The 22,184-nt window shown below is 40.6% G+C and overlaps 1 protein-coding gene across 1 annotated transcript in view; it reads left to right on the top strand.

Moving 5' to 3' along the window:
- The first annotated feature begins 532 nt into the window (after positions 1 to 532).
- The window catches only part of LOC118818605 (matrix metalloproteinase-16-like), a 64,198-nt gene continuing 42,546 nt past the window's right edge, over positions 533 to 22,184 (top strand). The window contains 3 exon segments of the mRNA XM_036585849.1: positions 533 to 998; positions 13,790 to 13,938; positions 15,980 to 16,102. Coding sequence (XP_036441742.1) covers positions 873 to 998; positions 13,790 to 13,938; positions 15,980 to 16,102 — 398 coding nt within the window. The 5' untranslated portion in view covers positions 533 to 872.

The raw sequence follows: 22,184 nt of genomic DNA, 5'->3' as shown, positions 1-22,184 counted from the left end.
TATTATTATTATTATTGTTGTTGTTGTTGTTGTTGTTGTTGTTGTTGTTGTGGTGGTGGTGGTGGTGGTGGTGGTGGTGGGGGTGCTATCATCATTATCATCATTTCTCTTCTACTTTTTCTTCTTCTTATTATTATTTTTAGTTGTACTAATAGTAGTATTGTGGTTGTTGTTAGCATAATCATCGTCATTATTATATTAGTAGTAGTAGTACTGTTGTGGTGGCAACAATAGAGGTGTTGCTGTTAGTGATGGTGTTGCTGGTGATTATGATTAGCTAGTAGTAGTAGAATTGTTGTCATCACCATCATCATCATCATTATTATTATTATTAATTCCTTTTCATTAGTATCCTGTTTGTTGATATTTTCTTCAGTGCTAAGACTGTACAGCTCCACTGCTGCCTCTGTGTGGTTTTTGATCTAAGACTCGGTGACGCTGATCCCCCTCCGTCCTGAGCAGGAGGGGAGGATTGTGGTGTGGAGTGGGAGGGGAGGGGGTGGGCAGTGGAGCGCATGCGCAGAAACGCAGGCAATGGTTGAAAACTAGCAGTTATGCCGCTCAGCAGACGAGCCTAATTCAATGGTACTGATCAGAGCATCCGATCCGCACGCGCTGGAGGCCACCGGGCAGCTCACACACACGGCGAGGAGAAGTTTGTGTGGACAGAGCGCGAGCGCGAGGGCTTCTCCGGATTTCTCTCCAGCTCGACGGCTCCTCCATTCCTCCTCCTCCTCCTCCGGCTCGGCAGCGGTCGACACATCCTCCCCAATGTTACCATCCAACTGAAGCGCGGGGATTTTACCTCTTCCAGCTGTTTTCCTGACTATTAATAAAAAAAAACAATAGCCAAAACCTGAACACGGGTCACTATGTTTTTGTTACCATTCCATACTAGGAGGCGTTTGACTAGCTTTTGTCCGGGGGCGTTGTGCTTGCACTTCATGCTCTGGATTGTATGTGCCGTTTGCGGAGAGGAGCAGCCGTTCAGTGTGGAGGTAAGACTGGCCTTACACATACACACATGCTCTCAGTCGAGCCAAAACATTGCTTTGTTCAGTACCATTTCCTTTAGATCTCAGAGAATTCTCTGTTTTGCGGACTGTCAAGATGCAAAGCAGTGGCAGACTGGAGTAATATTGCTAATATTGCCATTTTGTCCAGCAGTAGTGCAGGGCAACTTATGAATGGCTAATCAGAAGCGCTACAGTGTACCTTGTTTTGCTGCAACTTCAACAAGACCCATGAACATCCTGGTGTTAATAGCATAACCCACCTTACATGACACAGTTTAATAAAACGCCTCAAATAAAGGCTCTTACATCCATCACATTCTTCTGTTTCCAGAAGAAATTCAGAGGCTGTCTGGAGCTGAATGTTTGATAGGCACTATCACAGATTAATGGTTTGACAACACTGTAGTCTGTTGTCTAGCACTGTACCATATGCTGTATCAGCAATTGAGCACATTTGAGTGTCACTTGCCCAGCTGGTTCTCATTGCCTCATGTGTACACAAAGCAGCACACTTACAGTGCAGAACACTTAGATATCTATAGGTTGCAGTGCACATGGGTTAATGCATCTTCTCCCTTTCTAAAAACTGCATACATTACTTAGCCCAGCGACAGGGCTGTTGTCCAAAACACATCCAGTGTTATTCATCATGATGTTTGTCTGTAATTTTCTTCTGGATAGGATGCCTGTTAAAGCTGGTCACTTGTGCTTTTATGTTGGCATGAGGGCGGAATAAATCAGCTTGATACAAGTTGATATTCAGCCAACAAACTCTGAGCAGTAACCAGAGAGGAGTCGGCTAGTCTTTACAAATATTTTAATGTAACACGGTGAGTGTATCACCATTTCTCCTTACCTTGTTTAATTCAGAAACAAAGCCTCAGGGCTTGGGATTGGTTTCCTTAACTGTTCATGCGAGAGGGCAAACAAGGAACATATAAACATTGTGGAAGCAATAAAATCCTGTTTTGTGTTTTTAAAAAGTACTTAAATGTTGAAGAAAACTCAGATGTCTGTTTGAAACAGACAGAGTTTGAGTATGTAAGCCGCTGCTGTGCGGTCACAAATTAAACTCAGACTTAATCTTTCTGATCCGAAGCCCATCAATAGGCAAATCAGTTCTGGAAATTGCAAAACGGACTCAGTATTTTGCTTTTAGGCAAACTGACTGAGAGATTGGGATTCTGAGAACTCAGTGGGACCAAAATAGAGGTTAAGCTATTTTTAAGACAAAAGTTGCCACAAACTTTTTCATTGGTTTGAACTTTTCAATAGGGAGATATAAAAGGAGTAAGTCTCTGTATGAGTGTGTGGAAGGAGAGAAGGTCTCACTTTGGTTTCTGGTTAGTTTTCTATTCATCACCCAAAGCAAATCAATGAGTATAGATGTTTGCTGACTTTAACAAATGCTCATACATCAATGTTCAATCAGCAGACAGAAAGAGCGAGACATGTTCATATGCACTTTCCACCCCTGTGGTGGTAAAAATGGAAGGTGGTTAAGATCATAATGGGTTATTGCTGTGGTTTGGCCTTTGTCCTGCCTCAGTCTGGCAGTGGTTCATCTTTGTTGCTGTATTCTGTGGACACAGACAGACAGAGGGAGTCTTAAGAGTTATAGAGGTACAGCATGAGCCAGAGTCGCTTTTTTTTCCTCAAATAACAGCTCTGGCCTGTAATAAGGCTTTAGCTGTATCCTGGCCTGCTCTTGTTGGTGGAGCTGCTTTTTGAGCCGGCCTGAAGGACGAAGGCCAGTGGTCATACATCAGCACCTTCGACTCCACCCATCCACCCCAGAGTATGGACACAACTTGACCCCTGCACTCTCCCAGCTCCCTCTCCTCCTCTCTCAGAGTTCTTCTCTGCTCTCTGCCTTCACGCCTTTGTTCCTCTCACTCGCAGCTAAGAAGGCATTTCCTCAGATTAGTACAGTTCTGCCACAATGGCACTGACACATTTAATTTCATTTGTTTTGTAATGGTCCCATTTCTTTTTCAAATGGCCTCTCTTCCCAGTAGAGCTGAACATTCTTCTGTGTGTGTGTCATTATTAATTGCGTGTGACGGACAAAGGAGGTATTAACAAGTGCAGCAAAAAGGCGAGAAGGAGTGTTATGCAAGAATGCACAGGCAAAAGTATTTGATATTATAAAAGTCTAAATTATTAAGAGGAGACAATGCATGCATAATCTTTTCATTCCGCTTATCTCTCAGGGACCTTCTGCAGCCATTTTTTTTGTCATTAGAAAATTGCCAAATACGACTAGAAACAACAGCAAAGTCATTACTTCACAACATGGTTGATTGAACTCATGAAAGTGGAAAAAAATTGTTATTCACAATCATTCGGTTCATGGAGGCCTTTGTTTCCTTTTTTCCTCCAGATGAAGTCACTGTGTATTGCTGCAAAATCAATAATAATGCGATATTAAATAAGTAATAGGGCTGTCAGTCTCGTCCAACAGCATCTCATGAGCAAAACTCCATCAGTCTTTTAGCAGAAGTCTGTTGTCTCTGTAATGACGTGCTTGACGTAAATTTGAAGTGTTTGTCATTTTGTAGGAGATAATGTGCAGCTGCGTAGGTGTGCATGAATGGAGACGAACAAAGCGCCTTTCCGGCTTTCTTTCGTTATCTTTCAATTTTTGTTGATGTCATGATAAAACAGACAAAAGAACTTGGAAGAGGCGCTGGCTGGGATGGAGCGCTTTTTTTGTTGTTAATACTTGCAATGTAGGCAACTTCCTTCCTTCGCACCTTTATCAAAGCCTAAAAATGGCAGGCCTCTTTGTGCGGCTGAGGCGGTGTAGTGTTTTTGCATGAATGAGTCAAAGTGTATTCCTTCTCCGCTCAGTGTCAGGTGCAAAAGCATGGTGTGAGTCACAAAGATTTTGAACCCAACACGTCCACACACATGTACTCTACTGGACCACCTCGCCTCAGGTTTAGCTAGCATGAAAAAAACAGAAAGGAAACCAAAAAAAAAAGTAAAAACAAACCCACAGCCTCAAAGAGAATACACAATCATCTGAGCTGAGCATGATCCTGGCTATTTCACTTTCCCCCTTTTCAGAAAGCCATTGATGTAGAGAGTCCTGCTGGGTGCCGGTACGATAGCACTACAAAAGCTCGGCCACTGCACTCTCTGTGTTACTGTTCTTGACGACCCGGGCTGCTAGAGATCTCTCTGAATTATTGAAAGGAGCTGGTGTGATGTCCGACGCTGACGTGGCCGCAGCTGTGTCATGCTGACCAACATCAAGCTCTCCTTTAAAGGGTCATGAATGAACAGAAAAGTCACAGTGTTTATTAGTCTTGCTCCGCCACCCCTTCTGTCTGTTTATACGATGCGGTGGGGGCTAGTGTCTCAGTGTTTATGGCTGGGAAATAAACTCCCTCTAGAGTCGTTCCCAACCAGGGACCCAGCAAAAATCACCATCGGAATTGTTCTCTTTGATGTGAGCTTCCTGCCTACTGACCTACTACTGAACGGTCATATCAGAAGTTACCAGTGCTCCATTAGGGTGGACCATTTCAATTTGATGATGAAATCAAAGCTTGTGCTTTTTATACTCACTCCCTAGTGTTTAGTCTTGCTTCTTGAGCAATAAAAAGTGACAATATGTGCTGAAACCTGGTGCTGCTCTGCAAGCGCTGTGTGTACATTCTGTTTCTACAGTGTGTCATCATGAGAGAGAGATAGAGAGAGAGAGGGAGAAAGAGAGAGATGCTCTGTGCTTGGTACAGCATGTTGTGCTCACACATGGCCTTTCTGACGTCAGCTTGGCTTTGCTGGGTGAACAGATTTGTGCGGGCCCCTGGGGTGGATACGATATGTCAGTCTGTTTACCTATCCCACAGTCCTGCCGGACACCAGAGAGAGCACCAGCACACAGCAGAACACATTTATAATGAAAGAGGAGTTTTTTGTTCTCACGTATTTTCAACTTTTTGCCCCATAGCAGATTTCTGTGGAGCTCTGAGCTCTGTACTTTCTGTTCTTTGTAAGCCAGTCTCTTTCACTTTTTCTCCTCTTTCTCTCTCTCTCTCTCTCTCTCTCTTTCTCTTTCTCTCTCCCCTTCCTCTCTTTGTCTTTCAGCCCTGATCCAGGCATATTTTCCTCCTCTTTTTTCTTAGTCTTTCTCTCTTTTTCTTTCTCTATCTAGTTCTCTCTCTCTGTGTTTCTCTTTCAGCACTCTATTGCATTTTGTCTTCTCTCTCACTCTGTCTAGCTCACCTTAGTTGTTTTTTGCACTCTCTATTACTTTGTTTCCACTGTAAGTCTTTGTCTCTTCATATTTCCCTCTCTCATTCCTCCTTTGCTCTCTTTTTCTCTCTCTTTGCACTATCTGTTGCTTTTTGTGTAATCTCTCTTTCTCTCTCTCTTTTCACTCTATTGCTTTCTATCCACTGTAAGTCCCTCTCTCTTTCTTTCTCTCCCCCCTCTGTCCTGCTGTCTTTCACTATTATCACTATATCACTATTATCACTATATCGCTTAACGTTGCTCTTTCTCTTTCTCCCTTTTCCTCCTTCCTTCTTTCCATCTTTCTGTCTCACTGTCTCTCACTACTACTGTTTTCATCTTTCTCTCTGTGCCCCAACCCCCACCCCCACCCCCCCAGTTGTCCTTAGCTCTGTGGAGAGCTGCTGGAAAAGGCTGTGAAAAGCATTTGCTGCTATTCAATCTTTAATGTTGTTGACAACTCCAGTGGTGATGAACAGAAGCACATGGAGACAGGAGGTACTCTCAGCACTCATGACAAGTTTTCGTGGCATGACACTGTGAGAGCATGGGGAAATGTCACTCCCGTGCCTCAGTTGATTGAGTTTATGCTGCACGGAACTCTGCTCTGCACTTTGCAGACAATGGAAGAAAAGAAGTTGACAAACGATTTGAACTCTTATGCTATGGCAACCAGAAACTTTTCAAGAGTTAAAAGATTCATCTAATGAGGGAGTTGGGCACAGAAATGACTGGAATTCAGATTTCACCTTTTGAAAAAGGTATGTAATGTGAGTCTAACATTAAATTCATTACAAGGGCCGTGGCATTTCTTGACATTTGCCCAAAAGTGGCAACAGCGGCTGAGCATGTGGGAGGGCGGTTGTCATGGAGACGTCAAGCTCTATGTGGTGTTGCATGTCCTGCTGAATAATTTAGTGTGTGTGAGGACGGAGAGGAGCGGGATCAGCCTCGCTAATATGCACACGCTCACACATACATGCTCTGAGCTCAGGTGATCAAGCAATAGTTTCAGTGTGCCATATTACAGTCTGTTACAAATAGGGTCTGCTATATGTCAGGCTTTAAAAAATGTGTGGGTTTTGGTCCTGTGTGGCCTGAGATGCACTCACAGCCATCCACTGAGTCAGTCACTCCAATGTATACATGCTTAGTCATTCCATAACATCACACTGCCAGACATAGCGCTCAATCTGAATTAAAGCTTAAAGAAGTGAGCATTAGAGCATTCACAAGCTTGAGCTGATGCAAACAAGGCTCCAGCATTCTGGCCTTTGGAGATCAGAGCACATGGGTGCCTTTCATGATCGTCTTTAATTGAATATTCTTTTTTCTTTTGTTCCAACATTACTACATTAAGAGGTCATATTATATGACGTTTCATATTGTGTCTTTAATCTCTTTTTGAAAGACCTAAATTAACCAAGGAGAATGGGAAGTAATGGCGAACAGCATTGTGTTTTCTGTTGTCATTGACAACAGTTGTCTGTGCACGTTGCCACGGCCACATCACCCCTTTAAGGGCGACTCATACCTAATGAAGAATTCTCACAGCTTTAAAGGTTCTGCTTTGATGTTTCCGCTGGGCTAATTAGTTCTCTTTTGACCTGTTAGCGAACTGATCTAAGTCACGAACAAGCTGGATCGTCTCTGCAAGTTCACTCCAGTTCGCTGAGCAGGCAAACTCACCGCTGCCTTCAGCTGCCAAATCCACATCTGCTTGTGTTATGAAATGTATGTGCCATCCCTTGACCTTAACAAATTGTGCTTTTTAACATGAGTTTTATTTACTTTGGGTTCCAAATATTTTTTGTGCTCTCCTCTATCATATATAAGACTGAAATCTCTTTTAAAGTGGATTTTGAAAAAGAAAGTACAGCTACACATTAGTGTACAGCTAAACAGAGAATCCTATTGAATTACAGTGACACTGAATGATGACAGCTGGGCATGAAACAGCATTGACCTGCTGTGTGGAGCTCAGCAGTTTTACACCAGCAGATCAAAGGAAGCCATACATCATGTTGTGAATGAATGAATAAAGGAGTTAGGACTTTAGTGGATAGGACTTGGCCCTGGTCTCTGTCAAAGAGCCAAATCATCTGCTGGTCCCCCTCTCCCTTTCTCTCTCTTTTTCTCTTTCTTTTTCTCACACTCTCTCATATACTACCCCTCTACTCTCATTCTCTTACCCTCTTTACACTTCTTAATGGTATATTTCGAGGGGCACAGAAAAGACAGCAGTATTGCTTTTAGAAACTTTAATGGATCGCTATTGCAGCAACACAACAGTTGTAAAACCCATGTAATTTTATGACTTGCCTGGGATTGTTTTACTGTTTTGCACTTGTTTGAGTAGTGCGACATCTCTATACCCCATTTTCCATTTTTCTCCCTGTTAGACAGAGGATCACAGATAACCTAGACTGGTAGGCCTATGGCTGGAATATTAGCTATTAAGCTAATCAGTGAATAACAAATACATACTAAAATACTGGTTATACTGGTTAGTGTTTAAAATAGTCACTCATAATTCACTCATTTAGCTCAGCATGTGATGTTGCCAAGACAGTGTTGCCAAGACATCCCCATGGAAGCCCAAGGGAAGAGTGGCATTTCCCTACAGCAATTTGTTTGACCCCCATAGACCCACACTTCACACACCCCCCACCCCTGGAGCTGACAGTCGAGTGGTTATTGGGTTGTCAGTTCTGGATTTCGTGTGGTTGCATTATACTTCCGACTCCCCATTACAATTCTGTGCACACACTGAAATATTCCTTTAATTACATGTGTAGTGTTTGAAGGAAAGAAGACAGGTAGCTTGATAGATTGATGGATGGCCTGGTGTAAGTCAGAGATTTTGAGGTGAGAGGTGTCTTTTAGGACACAACAAAGTAAAAGAGTATGTGATTGTCAACCTGACTGTCCCGAGGGGAATATTATTCACTTCCTTCCTCTCCCTGTAAATTGCACTCCCTCGTACTGTTCGGCCTGGACCCACTGGAGAGGATTAACGGCTGGCAAAAGCTCTTGAGCAGCCTGCATCTCCCATGCCGCAGGCAGTGTTTGCTACATTTTTGGAGTAAAAATCTCAAACTCTGTACAACACCCCAAACAGTACTAGATAACGGGGTCAATGTGCAGCAGGCAGAAACAACCTGGCATCCCCTGCTTGCTTTCACTGACGTGGACTTTCCAGTCTTTGAGATTCTTGCAGGTTGTGAAATAAAATGGGCAAACCATTTGAGTCGTCTTCATGTTGTTTGGTATTATTATTGTTATTTTTGGTAACACTTTATTTCGGTGGTCCACTCTAGATACTTTGTAGATTCTCATCTTGTTTTTAACACACTGAACTGTGCAAAAACCCTTCATTTATTTAATTTCCAGTACAAGTACAAGTCATTTTTCAGTGTCAGGAGTATAAGCAGCAAACATATCATCGCTGTCCAGTGAAAAACATGTATCTCCATTTTTTGCGATTTTTACTTTTCTGCATCATTTGAGCTCAGCAGCTGTCCTTTACATTGTGTGAAAATTTCATGATGAATGGACCAATAGAAATGCTCCAAAATTGCTTAGAATATTTTTTTTTCCATTAACTTACATTGAAAGTAAAGAATATTTTTGCCCTCTCCTGTAAAGTTACTATTTTGGAGATACATGTTTTTCATTGGACAGTGACGATATATTTAACAAAACATTACTCAGAAGTCTCAACAACTAAAGATAATATTGAGTTCAGTATTTAATGTGTCCACCCTTTGCCTTTACTACAGCTTCCACTGTTTTTGGAAGATTGGATTGGCTTTCAGTTTTTCTTGGAAATCTGCAGGAATATTTTTCCAAACCTCCAAAGTTCAGTCTTAGAAGTTGGTTGGATTTTCTGCTTCTCACAAACCAAGTAATCCCAAACACATTCAATGTCCATTGTTTTGAGAGCGTGGATAGCTTCTCTGTTTGATTTGACAGCTACACATCCTTTCAGACCCATAGTGTGAAAGTGGAAGGATGAACAGAAACACCTGTGGATTTTTTCAGATCTGAAGCGAGAGTGGAGCTTGTTTTTTTCCTATCTCTCTCAAAGATGAAAGCTTAGTTTAAAGGAGCGAAAGTGTTTATCTGATGGTGAGTTTTGTGATCTACCAGGTCTTCCATCGTTGTTAGGAGACCCATTCGAACATTTGTAGCTAAGAGGACCACCAAAAGAAAGTGTGACCTTTGGGTGTGAACACCCAAAACAAATATGTATGTAAGCCCAAAGCTAAGTAATTAACCAGCCCAATGTCTAGATGCTGGTAGCTTACATCAGTGTATGCAAGAGAATGATTGTGTAATGAGGCAGAGATGCCTCCACACAGTGCCTTTTGACCAAACCCAAAACAGTTGTTTGTGGCTTCTCTTCATTCTGTCTGTACACACTGCTTGAGCTCTACGTTATACCTGACTTCCATCACAACAAATGCTGCCACATGCTCAGCCACTGAAGGTGAAATGTGTCTGATACTGTGCTATGTCTTTGCTTCCTTTTGATGAATATGGATTTTTCAACCCCAGATGCGCTTATTCTTGTTTCAAAGCAAGGAGGGTGCTGAGTGAAAACAGCCAGGATTGATAACAGGATTTTTCTGTTTACATAAAAGCAAAAACTGTAATTGCTATTATTCTATTCTAACCTCAGCAGACTGCAGGTGAGCATCTTATCTCTTATCTTCTGTAATAGATCTGTCATCAGCTTCGAGTGGTGAAAGAACAGCAAGCATACTTTTTCAAATAAAAGAGTGAGTAAAGAGAAAGCATAGCAGGAGGGTGAGAATGTTGAATGACATTCACACACTTTGACACTCAGGACCCAATTTGAATATAATTGTTCTTAGTATTTGGGGTGAAATGAATTTGTTTTTGTCACATATGCAAACTTTTCCTGGGACGGAAGTCTTTAATCTACACACTGGTAGCACACTGCTACCAATTATCTGCTACGCTGGCACACACGGTGTATTGAGTCATGTTTTGTGGATCAAATTAGCCAGGTGGCCAATTCTGTTGGGTTTATATCTGGGTATCTTTGTGTCACAGTAAAGAAAAGAGATACACAAACCAGATGGAGTGATTTATGTTTGATATCTCAGCTTGTGGATCTGTCAGTGGAGAAGCTTTATTAATCAAATAGTCAAGCACAGTAGGGAGTGAGTACAGAAAGAGAGAAAGAGAGAGAGAACTGCTGGATGCCTTCACTGTTATCAGATGAGGGTGATTTGTGGGTATGGTTTTTTGACGATTATGTTGTTTTAGTATTATGTTGTTCATATTGTTTTTGTGCTGTTGTGCTATTTTGTTACAAGAGGAAGAAAGAAAACTTAAGTCCAATTATGTTGCACAATAAAGTTCTATTCTATTCTGTTCTATTCTGTTCTATTCTGGGTATAAATCAGTTTATAGGAGAGATTTCAGTGGTTAAAGGCAGATACAGCCTTCTAACTACTCTTGCCTTATCCCACGCACATGCAAGCACGTCTGCTAGTGGACACGTTTTTCATACAGTTTTGGGTAAATCAGGATTAAAGGGGTAAGTAGGGTAAATTATGGTGTTATGGTGATGATGATGATGATGATGATGATGATCATGATGACAGTAATGATGGGTACAACACACCTATCTTATGTTTTTCTTCCTTTCTGTATTTATTTGTATTTGTATTTACCTGTAATTGATATTTTCACAGTGTTCAGCAGAATGCACTTGATGTCCAATTCAAGCAATTTCTCAAATATAGCAATATTCCTCTTGAGTACCAGGCTTGATGGACTTTGTATCATTTATTGGGCCTTTTTTGGATGCTGTTTCAGATAAGTCCAGTAAGAAATGTTGCTTTAATCTCTTATTGCAGACCCCTTAGTGGCCATTCCACCAGCGGAATGAAAATTGATTTATATTTTCAATGAATATAATCCAAAAAAACTAACTCTATCAGATAAAATAAAAAATAAATAAATAATAAAATAACTAAGATGCTGTTAACTCTTTGGGTGAAATTCTATGATGAGCTATGGTGCTTTGTTGAGCTGCAGGTGAGCAATGAGGGGTGAAAAGGAAGAGGTGAGAACCCCTTGCTGTGAAAACAATATACAGCTCTCCACAGAGACAGCTATGCCGAGATAAAATGGACAGCACAGCTGCAGCTTTTTTCATAGTAAAAGTCATGTTAAAAACACAGTAGAAACACTTTTATAAATATTGACTTTATTATTCACCTACAAAAATTAAAATACATTTTGCTTCCAGTTTTGTAAATCATACACATTTCCTTCTGAATATATTTCATCAATGTATTCGAAGGGAAAAATGCACAGTTCAGCTGAGTGACCTTTAAACAAGGTGGAAATTGCAAGTTTGTGCATTTTATCGGGTTAAATGCTAAAATGCTAGCAATTGATCTATCCTTGCTCTGTCCACACATGCCCTCTTTCTTGACAAGTGTTGTGAGGTTGTACAGGCTTTACAGAACATATGCGAAAATCTCATTCATCCTAATAGAAATTCTAACTGATTAACATTGATTTTGTATACATGTGAATAGTCTTCTTAATGTAACTGAGCTTTTGTTTGTCATGTAATCAGGTGGACATGATGAGCATGGATGGATATTTGTCATTTTCATTTCCAACCTGCATATTTTTGATTAGTTACTACAGTTACTAGTCCAGATCAGTAGCATAGTATTTAGTTACTATAAAAAGTGTATTACAATTTCTCTTTACATTTAAAGGAATTGTCCAACCTGGCAAAAGTTTCTATGAAAGACTGTGTTTGTGGGAAGAGCATGGATATGCCATTTCTGAAAAAGTTCATAGAACATGTTTGACCTCCTACTGAAGAAATATTTTCTTCATTTCCTTCTGTGTCACTTACTCTCTCACTAAACTAGTGCTATTCTGGCAAACATCAAATAATTATACAGTGGAATGTTTGGTTTAATTAGTTCTCATCTCCACAACCATAAGTGCCTGTTGCTGCTATTTCAGCATCAAACAATCCTAACACTGCGTTATCCTAACATTCCTACTTTAATACTGCGATCTCTCTCTCTCTCTCTCTCTCTCTCTCTCTCTCTCTCTCTTTCTCTCTCTCTCTCTCTCTGTGTGTGTACTGATTGAGGTGGAGATTGTGCTGTGTGTAGGGCTCTCTTGCTCTCTTGCTCTCTCTGGCTGTGTAAAAATACAGTTAGGATTTGGGGGCTCTCAGTAGTAAGCCTAAGCCTTCAGAAAGACCACGTACTGCACATTTTTACAGAATTATATTAAAGAGCCCATATCCTGCATTTTTCTTGTACTCTATTTTTTCCCTTTAGGTCCACTTACAATGTTGTTTTGGTTTTATGTACCAAAAATAGTCATAGTTCATACATTTTTACAACAGTTTTCCTACATCTCCTTATTCCCTACAGTTAAAACAGGCTGAATATGTAACCGTGCCTATAAGACTTATATATGTACATGCCGTATTTTGATTGGAGCAACATTCTGGGTTAAACACCCCTTATTCCTTTCATTTAAATGAGCTGAACTAAACTCCTGTAGACAGAATAGGTGTTTGTAAATTAGTAGTTCTTTGTGACATCACAAAAGCAATGATTTTAAACTGGACTGTTTTAGTTTCCATATATGGACGATATAGACTGGGGAGTGAATGGCATCTGTTGAAACGTTAACAGTGTTTACATACTACATCAAACTCAAAGTTTATTTCACAAACGAGGGAAATTTGCTTTCCCATGATATGAGCCCTTTAAATGCTCTCAGGTGCAAATGAGCCAGGGATAGCATCTTGCAGTGCATGCAAGAAAACATCTGATATAAAGCTTATGAATGTTTTTGGAAACCGAAATGAGTTTCTTTCTTTTACCCATGGGCTAGTGCATGACTGAGTGCACTCCCACATGTTGGATAAGAACTGAAGTGAAAAGAGCTGAGCCCACCCAGGCTGAGCAGAGATCAGGCTCCTTCACATACAGAAAGAGCTTTTGAGATGTTACATACATATACACAAGTACACAGAGTGCTAGGATGAGTGCAGTACAGCCCTAGTTTATGGAGATGTGTGCCAGCGGGCAGCAGGCAGGTCAAATGAGCGAATCTATTCAAAACAGTAGCCCCCGGGGTTTATTGTTGTTGTGTGTGTGTGTGTGTGTGTGTGTGTGTGTGTGTGTGTGTGTGTACATGCGTATGTGTGTGCGTGTATGTGCTCAAAGACCAGTCTACCCTGACACAAAGTAGCATTATAAAGATTGCTCATTTCCCATAAACTATAAATCAAAACTAATTCAAAAGCTATGTTTGACCTAGTAATAGCAGCGATTAAAGTAATTGCAGCAGTCAAGCATTCGTCAGCAAGACACATTCTCAGCATTGATCGTCTGTAGCAGCGTTAGTTTTGTGCTCAGTAATGCGGTATTGGCTCCGGGGGCTGACTGTAGCTGTTGACCCCTAGTTGACCTTTGGCTCCTGTCTCTTGTGTCCTGCAGGCATGGCTCCAGCGGTATGGTTACCTCCCCCCCACAGACCCCAGAATGTCTGTCCTGCGCTCGGCGCAGACCATGCAGTCTGCTATCGCTGCCATGCAGCGGCTGTACGGCCTCAACGTCACCGGCGCTCTGGACAAGAACACCATCGAGTGAGTAGCCTACAGTATTTTTAGTTTAATTCAATTCAGTACCACATAATTTGTCCCTGAGAGGCAGTTTCTTCAGCAGCAGTCCGGGTCTTACATTAACCACAGCCAAACAGATAAAAAAAACAAACACAAAAACAAAAAACAAATTAAATACTATTCAGACTTACACATTGGCATCACCCGGCTCCTGGCCACTCACTCAGTGCCACAGATGGCTATAGATTGGCGCCTTTGTTCACAGGAAACAATTCAGGATTGTGAAAGTGCGAGGGACGTGATTTAAGTCACGCGTTATCATTTGATCAAAGTTGCCTTTAGAACTGGCGCAGCGCTCTGAACTGATCAAAGCTGTTAGCGGGATATTACCCAAAACTTGGGCAAGCCCTAAGTGAGAAAGGAACATGTCTTTCCCCCTCTCTATCTTTATATCTATCTCTCCCTCCTTCTCTCTCACTCATTCTCTCTCTTTTACCTTTTCTCTTACTCTCATTTACTCCTGTTCTCTCTCTCTCTTTCTCTATGTATATCTTTGTCTCTTTCTCACTCTCTATCTATCTATCTATCTATCTGCTTCCCCCTCTTTCTCTTTGTTTCTCTCTTACTCTCTCTCTCTCTCTCTCACCTGTCACTTGTTCTGTCTCTCTGTAATACTGTCTCTCTGTCATGCTCTCTGTCAACCTGTCTATGTATCTTCCTCTCTCTGTCTCCCTCTCTATCTTTCTCTCTTTCTTTTTCAGAGCGTGTAGTACCTGCTCTCTCTCTCTCTCTCTCTCTCTCTCTCTCTCTTTATTTCTCTCTCTCTCTCCCTCCCTTTCTCTCTCTCAGTGAGCAGTGAGTGTGTAGTACGTGCTCTCTCTCTCTCATTGAGCAGTGAGTGTGTAGTACCTGCTCTTTCTCTCTCTCTCTCTCTTTCTCTCTCTCTCTCTCTCTCTCTCTCTCTCTCTCTTTCTCTTTCTCTCCCTCCTTTTCTCTCTCTCAGTGAGTGTGTAGTACCTGCTCTGCCTCGTTCAGTTCTGTTTGATACCCGGAGGCCTAAATTGCTCCACTGAGCCATGGCATATTTTGCTCCCGGAGTGCACACTTGATGTGCTAAATCTAATCAACGCCCTGCACAATGTGATGTTTCAACAGCTAACGCCTTTTGCCCCTCTAATATCTTAATTGTTGTGTCCTTTTGTTTCCTTTTTTGCTTCTGTGTAATGATGTAGCGCTAACACTATAAGGTGAGGCACTGATTCTTCTATTGTGCATTTGTTTTTTGCTGTTAGGGTAGTTGTGTGTCTATGCGTGTATGTGTGTGTGTGTGTGTACACTGGGCCATTCATTCGTAATTTACACATCTCACAACTGTATATCAAGTGACAGGTGTTGAACAGGCTTATAGCAGCTCTCTATCTCTCTCTCTCTCTCTCTGTAACACATTACTGTAGTAAATGTGAGAGATTTAGGTGGGGAGCCATGCTCTGAAGAAGGAGGTCATAGACAGATGTTTAACTCAAACATACACACAGTCATATGCAAACACCTACACACACACACGCACACACATTCACACATAAATTCTGCTGAGCTCTTAGCTACCTGACACATTTACGATGAGATGCCTTTTGAAGACATTTCAGATACAGATTACTTTCTCACTCTCATACACATTCTTGGACACGTACCCACACATTCAGACATGTATAATGAAGCTTCTGAAAGAGTGCTCACTCTCTCTCATCCCCCCGTCAGAAGAGTGGCTTAGATGTGGAGGACTTAGATGTGCTGCTTCATTTGTGGCCCAACACTTCAATGCCGACAGAGGCACTGAAGAATTGTTGCAGTTCTTTTTTCTGAATGAAGCTTTCGTAGTTGTTATTCCTTACACTCTTCCAGATAGTAAAGTAATGTGTGTGGAATACAGATGATTCTCCATCTATTATTATATCTAGCTGATTTAGTGTGGTGGTTGCCAATGTGTAGCTGAGTGATGAGATGAGTGTAATAGTAATCCAGGCCTGTCTCTCCATGTTTTTCTCTCCGTCTTTCTTTGCTGTAGCTGGATGAAAAAGCCCCGGTGTGGGGTACCAGACCAGCTTGGCGGTGCCTCCAAATTCAGCGTACGGAAACGACGCTACGCCCTCACGGGACAGAAGTGGCAACACAAGCATATCACATACAGGTAGGATGAGCAGCCTGAACCTTTGTGTGTGCCTGTAGTCGACCTATCCGTGCTCCACACACAACCCATACTTTCGTAGCAACTGTTCAGGTTGGACAAGCTTTACAGAACGCCAGCAATCCTTTTCATGCTGTTTTTGAAATACCTGCATTTAGAATGAGTCATTTATTTCAAATGATATGCATTTTGTGTGCATGTGAAAGATTACACTCTTAGGATTAGAGATGGTACCAATCTGATACCAGGTATCAGGCCAATATCAGCAGAAAATGCTAGATCGGATCACAAGGGAAAAAAAAATGAATCCAATCCTTTTACAAATTTAGCCTGAAGTAGCACACACTCACATGGTGTAATGTGATGTTAGCTCTGTATTTCTTCCTGTGGGGTAGTAGAGTGTTTGAGAAGTTGAAGCGTGATAGTATACTTTTAGATGCCCATCTTAGAGGATTGAATTGAAGCACTTCAATTGAAAATAGCTCATTTTAAAGCTTAGTACCTTAGAAAAAGAAAAAATTGCCAGTATCAGCCAATACTCAGGTTTTACTCCTGATATTGGTTCTGAAAAAAAGAGTAGTATTGTGCCATCTCTAGCTAGGATAGATCAGGTGTTTTTTGGTGTCATTCAACTAATGCTAGCTTGGTAGCAAATTTGTCATTGTTGCCTAGTTTTTGATTTGCTGTAACAACATAATGCAGGTTGGCTGTATGTTAGCATAGCATTTTGAGCTGGAAACTCAACATTATTTGTATGTTTGTGAAAGGTCACACCATTGGGATACACTGGGTATAGTTTTTTCATGGTGTAGTCCAGTTAATCTTGGCACGGTAGCAAATGAATCATTGTCATTTCCAATCTGCATAGTTCTTGATTAGCCACAAAAATCATAGTGCAGCTCGATAGCACAGCATTTTGAACTGGAAGCTTAACATTTATTACTGTGTATGTGAAAGGTCACACTGTTATGAACGGGGATAGTTTCTTTGGCCTGGAACTGAGCTAACATTAGCATCGTAGCAAATTCTCTGTTGTTACTGTTTCACACCTGCTAGTTTCGATTAGCTACAACAACACAGTTCTGCTCGGTAGTAAAACGTTTTAAACTGGAAACTCAGTGTTATGTAGTGTCTCTAAACTAAAGACTGTACTGGTCTAATCTGAATAATTTGTGCATTCTGACAAAATCTGAATTGTGCTCTTTAGTTACTCATTAGCATGAATGGCATTTTTGCCAACATTCTATAAAGCTTGTCCAACCTTGCAGCAGTTGCTAAGAATGAGCATGGATAGATGGATTGCATGTCTGTGATGTATTAGTGTAAGTATGTAAGGCTAGCCCACAGAACCGCATTGTTTTTACACTGCTGCTGTTGGCACTGTTAAGGCTATATTCAAAAGCAAAAGCCCAGACAGCAGATGTAATGCCCTCATGTCTCTCTGAGCTAACCAGCGGCACTACTGGACTAATTAGGCAACCGCATTCCTCTGTTGTTCTTTCTGTCTGTCTGCCATCCAGCCCATCTCTCATTCCTCTTTAATCTCTCTTTCTACAACGTTCCTCATCCCTCTTTTCTCCCAGCTGGGTTCTTTCTCTTTCTCTCTCTCTAACTTTGATACACCAACATACTTGTCTATTTTAAGTATAGTTCTGCTGACTGGCATGTCCCATGTGAACATCATTTTAAATTGGCTGCATTGGGTCCGGTCATATGTACAGGCAGTTGAATCACAGCTCATGATAGGAGTGTAAAAAACTACTTCAGTATTCTGCACATTACCAGCCATGTTAAATGTGAAATTTGTAAGGTCTTACTATATTATGGGGTTACAATATTACGTTCACTGACCTACATTCTATATAAATATGATCCTTCTCTTGAATTTAGTATGTCATGAATAATCCTACAGCTAAGGCTTCAACATATAGTGCGACTTTTTCAGGCATAACTGCATTACAAAAGCCCTGAGTATATCTGCCAGCCCTTGGGGAATGGACACTCTGGTACTGAGAAACAGGCTGGTTAACTAGAAGCCTGTGGTTGAGCGTAGAGGCAGGAGGAGAGATGAGTGTTTTATATGCAACGATGCTGCTGAGGACAATGTGTTTACCCCCACAGTGGAGGAGTCATTCCCCATGGAGTTTCTACATTCTACTGAGGAACGGCATCTCATGAGATACACCCTATTCTTACCGTCTATATATAGAGTACTGTGCAGACATTGGAGACGGCCTTTTCTTTTTTTGTCTTCTAGTCAAAATGGCCATTAAGTACAAGTTATTCATTTGTCATCGTTAGGAAAAAACTATTTAATTTTTTAAAATTACGCATAAGCCTCAACACCTAAACATAATACTTTTCAGTATTTAGAAAGTCTGTTTTCTCTTTATTACAGCTTCTGTTCTTTTTTAGGAGATTTGCTTTCAGTTTTTCAAAGAAATCTGCGGAGATGGTTTTTTTTTAGTCTGAAATATTGGTTGCATTTCTTACTCCACATTTCATATTTCCAGTGGTCTAGCGCAGATGTTCTTTTTTGTTGATTTCCTTCAATTCTTTTGTCGATTTCTCAATAACAGCTTCTTGACAACTACACATCTTTTCAGACTCATAGTGTTGAGTTGTCTTCTCACAGTGGAAGGATGGACAGAAACACCTGTGGATTTTTTCAGATCTGAAGCAAGAGTGAAGCTTGACTTTATCCTCTCTCTAAACGATGATAGATTTAAGTACTGTTTATTGGTTGTTAGGGGGTCCAACTTTCTCTATATTTTGTAATAATTTTCAACTATAAAAGTTAACTCCAGTTTTGGAAACCCTTTTTTTTCTCAAGACTTTACTCTTCTTAATGCATACCTAATCTCCTCAGAAATATCTCCTTTAGCCATTTTAGATGCACATAAGAAAGAAATCTGCAGGGCAGCTAAGGTGTGTTTGGGTTGTTTCTTTTTTGAATATTAGTGTCAGTGACACCTTTAGGAACGGCTGTTGTGAAACACAGCTCTAACTTGTTAGTTTTATGATTTGACTTTATTTATTTGTATTACATACTGATACATGTGAAATTATACTTAGTGTTGGAGGCTGTTAAATATGCCTCCTGCTTTTCTGACATTAAAAACATGTTCAGACTTTCATAAACATAGACTTTCATTTCATATTTTCAAGTTTCATTCCATATTCTTAGGTTCCACTCCATATATTCATATAAATAAAATTTCCTAAACGGCATGCCATAATATATATATATATATATATATATATATATATATATATATATATATGTATAGAGAGAGAGAGAGAGAGAGAGAGAGAGGGGTTCACAGAGAAAGAGAGATTATGATTATGTAATGGGATGGAGCTTGGCGGCTGAATGCTGTGGGAGTTTCTCTGTGTTTGTGTGTGTGCGTGTGTGTGTGATTATGCTGTCTTGTAGTCGGGTGGAGCAGATGGGCGGGCAGATGTTGCTCTCTCTACTTCCTGTTCTCTGCCCTGTGATGGAATATGCCATATTAAATGCTCCTCTGTCTGAACACAAACACACATTGAGGAGCATCTCCTCACCCGCTCCATTATAACCATCCAATCAGCATCAGCCTCTCTGCAGTGCGCTTTTTCATACAGTGGATATCATCATCATCATCATCATCATCATCATTCTTTATTTAACCACTGGTTTACATAGAGGGTCGACCTCATTTACAGTATAGCCGAGAGCCACAGGAAGAATAAAGAAAACACATAAATTAAGATTGTTAAAATAAAGATTCCAAAGTAAAGATAAAATAATAAAATAAAATGTTTTAAGATATTAAAGAAATACACAACAATAAAAACAATTTATATAATATTAATAAGAAACAATAAAAACAATAAAGCTAATGCTATGCTATGAATGTTTAAATATTTCAGTCCTATTTAATGCAGGTCAGCCTTTTGTTTGGCTAAAGACACTTGTGATCTGTATCTGAAAAGATGTTAATGTGTATTGTATGTTATCCACCAGGTGAGAGTGAAACATAACCAATAACAGTTTTTGATTTATAGTTTTTGCTTAATGATTTTAAAAGTAGTTGAGCAAGATATATATTTTTACACAAACAACCTCCACATCTGTTTTATAAATGACAATTTAAGCTTTAACAGCACAAGAAAATGGAAATGATCTATAGTACATTTCTGATTAATCATTGTATAAACAATTTCAAAAAATGACTATTTTAAATTTATATGGGAGGATATGGATGTCTCCCATTGTTTATTTTAGGAGATTTAGTTAACACTGCATTATACCTAACCTTACACTGCATTAAATTTAACCACCCCATGTGAAGGCTGTACTTTAGCCTGTCTGGCTCTCACTGTGAGTTGGTTATATTCTTCAAAATAGTGCTATTTTGCAGCCAGCCAGTAGAAGGCGATTAAAATAATATAGGGGTAAATTTGACTTAGTTACGTTTATGATCTTCATAGTGGACATTGAAACAAAAAACTGTAAAATAATATAACTACATAAACTAAAGAAATTATGTTATAAAATATGCATGTTACGTTTAACCCCTGTAATAGTCTATGCCCCGCTCACCCCTACATGTATGCCTGTGTGTGTTTGTATGCTTGTTTTGTGGATGCTTATACGTGTGTGAGTGTCTGCACATGTGTGTGACCTTTACAGACCATAAATAAATGTGTATGTGTTTGTTAAGCTGGACAATGCTGCTGGGTGCTGGTAATTAGCCCAGTCTTCTCGCAGTATGTAGTCTCAGCACCACCAGATCTCTTCCTAATTATCTATCTCTGGCACACTATTATGGAATATGAACACTCACTTTTCATCCATTCACTGTAGCAGCATTGAAGATGATCACTTAAACTTCTCTGTTCCGTTTTCAAGTGAACAGCATGCACAGGTTACATGAGAAGAGTTTAAAGAGAACTATTTTATTCTTATTGACACACATTTAGTCCAACTGAGGTGGCGTCAAAGGAATGTTTGGGCAGTTTGAGACCAGGAGAAATATTTGAAAGAGTTTGAAGCTCTTCGTTTATTTGTCAGCCAGTCTGGGCTTCAGTTTTTTCTTTTCTTTTTTTTAGATGAAATCCCAAGTGCTCACTCCTTACAACTTGAATGTCACATCAAGAAGGAGGCAGATTAACTCCCTTCTCTTTTTCATTCACAAGATGAAATTCAGAACACAACATCCTTACCTTTCTGTATCAGATAGTTCTGCTTCCAGCAGAGCTAAATACAGAGGCACCACGGCAAGTGCCTGTGTAATGGAGCAAAGCTGGTGCACATGCTGTTACAGTGGAACGCTAAGATAAGAGTGGGGCACTGTCAGCTGTGTATTTGTGTGTGTGACAGTCTTGCAGTGCCGTGCTGGAGGCAGAAGGGGACACATCTTCAGCAGGGGATCTTCCTACTCAACCTGTTTCAGTGGCACCTCGCACTGACAATAGAACTCTATCAAGCAGTCTTTCTGCACTCCTCTTCCTCCAGGCTTCTCCGTGGAAAGCTCTGGCCGGCATAGAGGAGATCTGATCGCAGACACGGCTCCAAGACAGGATTATGATTTTTGAGTGCTGCATCCGAGAGGCAGTCAAGGCCAGATGTTGATCCAGCAGTTGATATATTATGACAGCCACAGAGTCTCAGCTACTGTCATGTCTAGGAGGTAGACAGGGAACCTGGCTGAAGAGTACAGACTGGAAAAAGTGACTGTGGGCTGAAACAACAGTAAGAAAGATCACTTAATTCAGTGTTTCTTAACCTTGGTCATGGAGACCTACTGCCTGCACATTTTAGTATTTTTCGTGCTCCCAGCACACCTGGTCCAACTAATCAGCTCATTAACAGCCTCTTACTTTGTTAAAGTGGGTGTGTTAAATCAGGGAAAGCACTAAAATGTGCAGAGCAGGGGGCCTCCAGGCCCAAGGTTGGGAACACATACGCTTATGAAGAAGAAACCAAAATATGATTGCACTTAATTTTGTTGGTCACCTACACCCCATACAGTCCATGTTATGCTCTATGTAGAGTGTAATTGTACAGGGATATTCACTCGAAAGAGGCCCCGAATATTCT

This window comes from Colossoma macropomum, unplaced genomic scaffold (genome assembly GCF_904425465.1).
Source record: "Colossoma macropomum unplaced genomic scaffold, Colossoma_macropomum, whole genome shotgun sequence".
Classification (NCBI taxonomy): Eukaryota; Metazoa; Chordata; class Actinopteri; order Characiformes; family Serrasalmidae; genus Colossoma; species Colossoma macropomum.
This window is presented reverse-complemented; position numbering and strand designations above follow the sequence as displayed.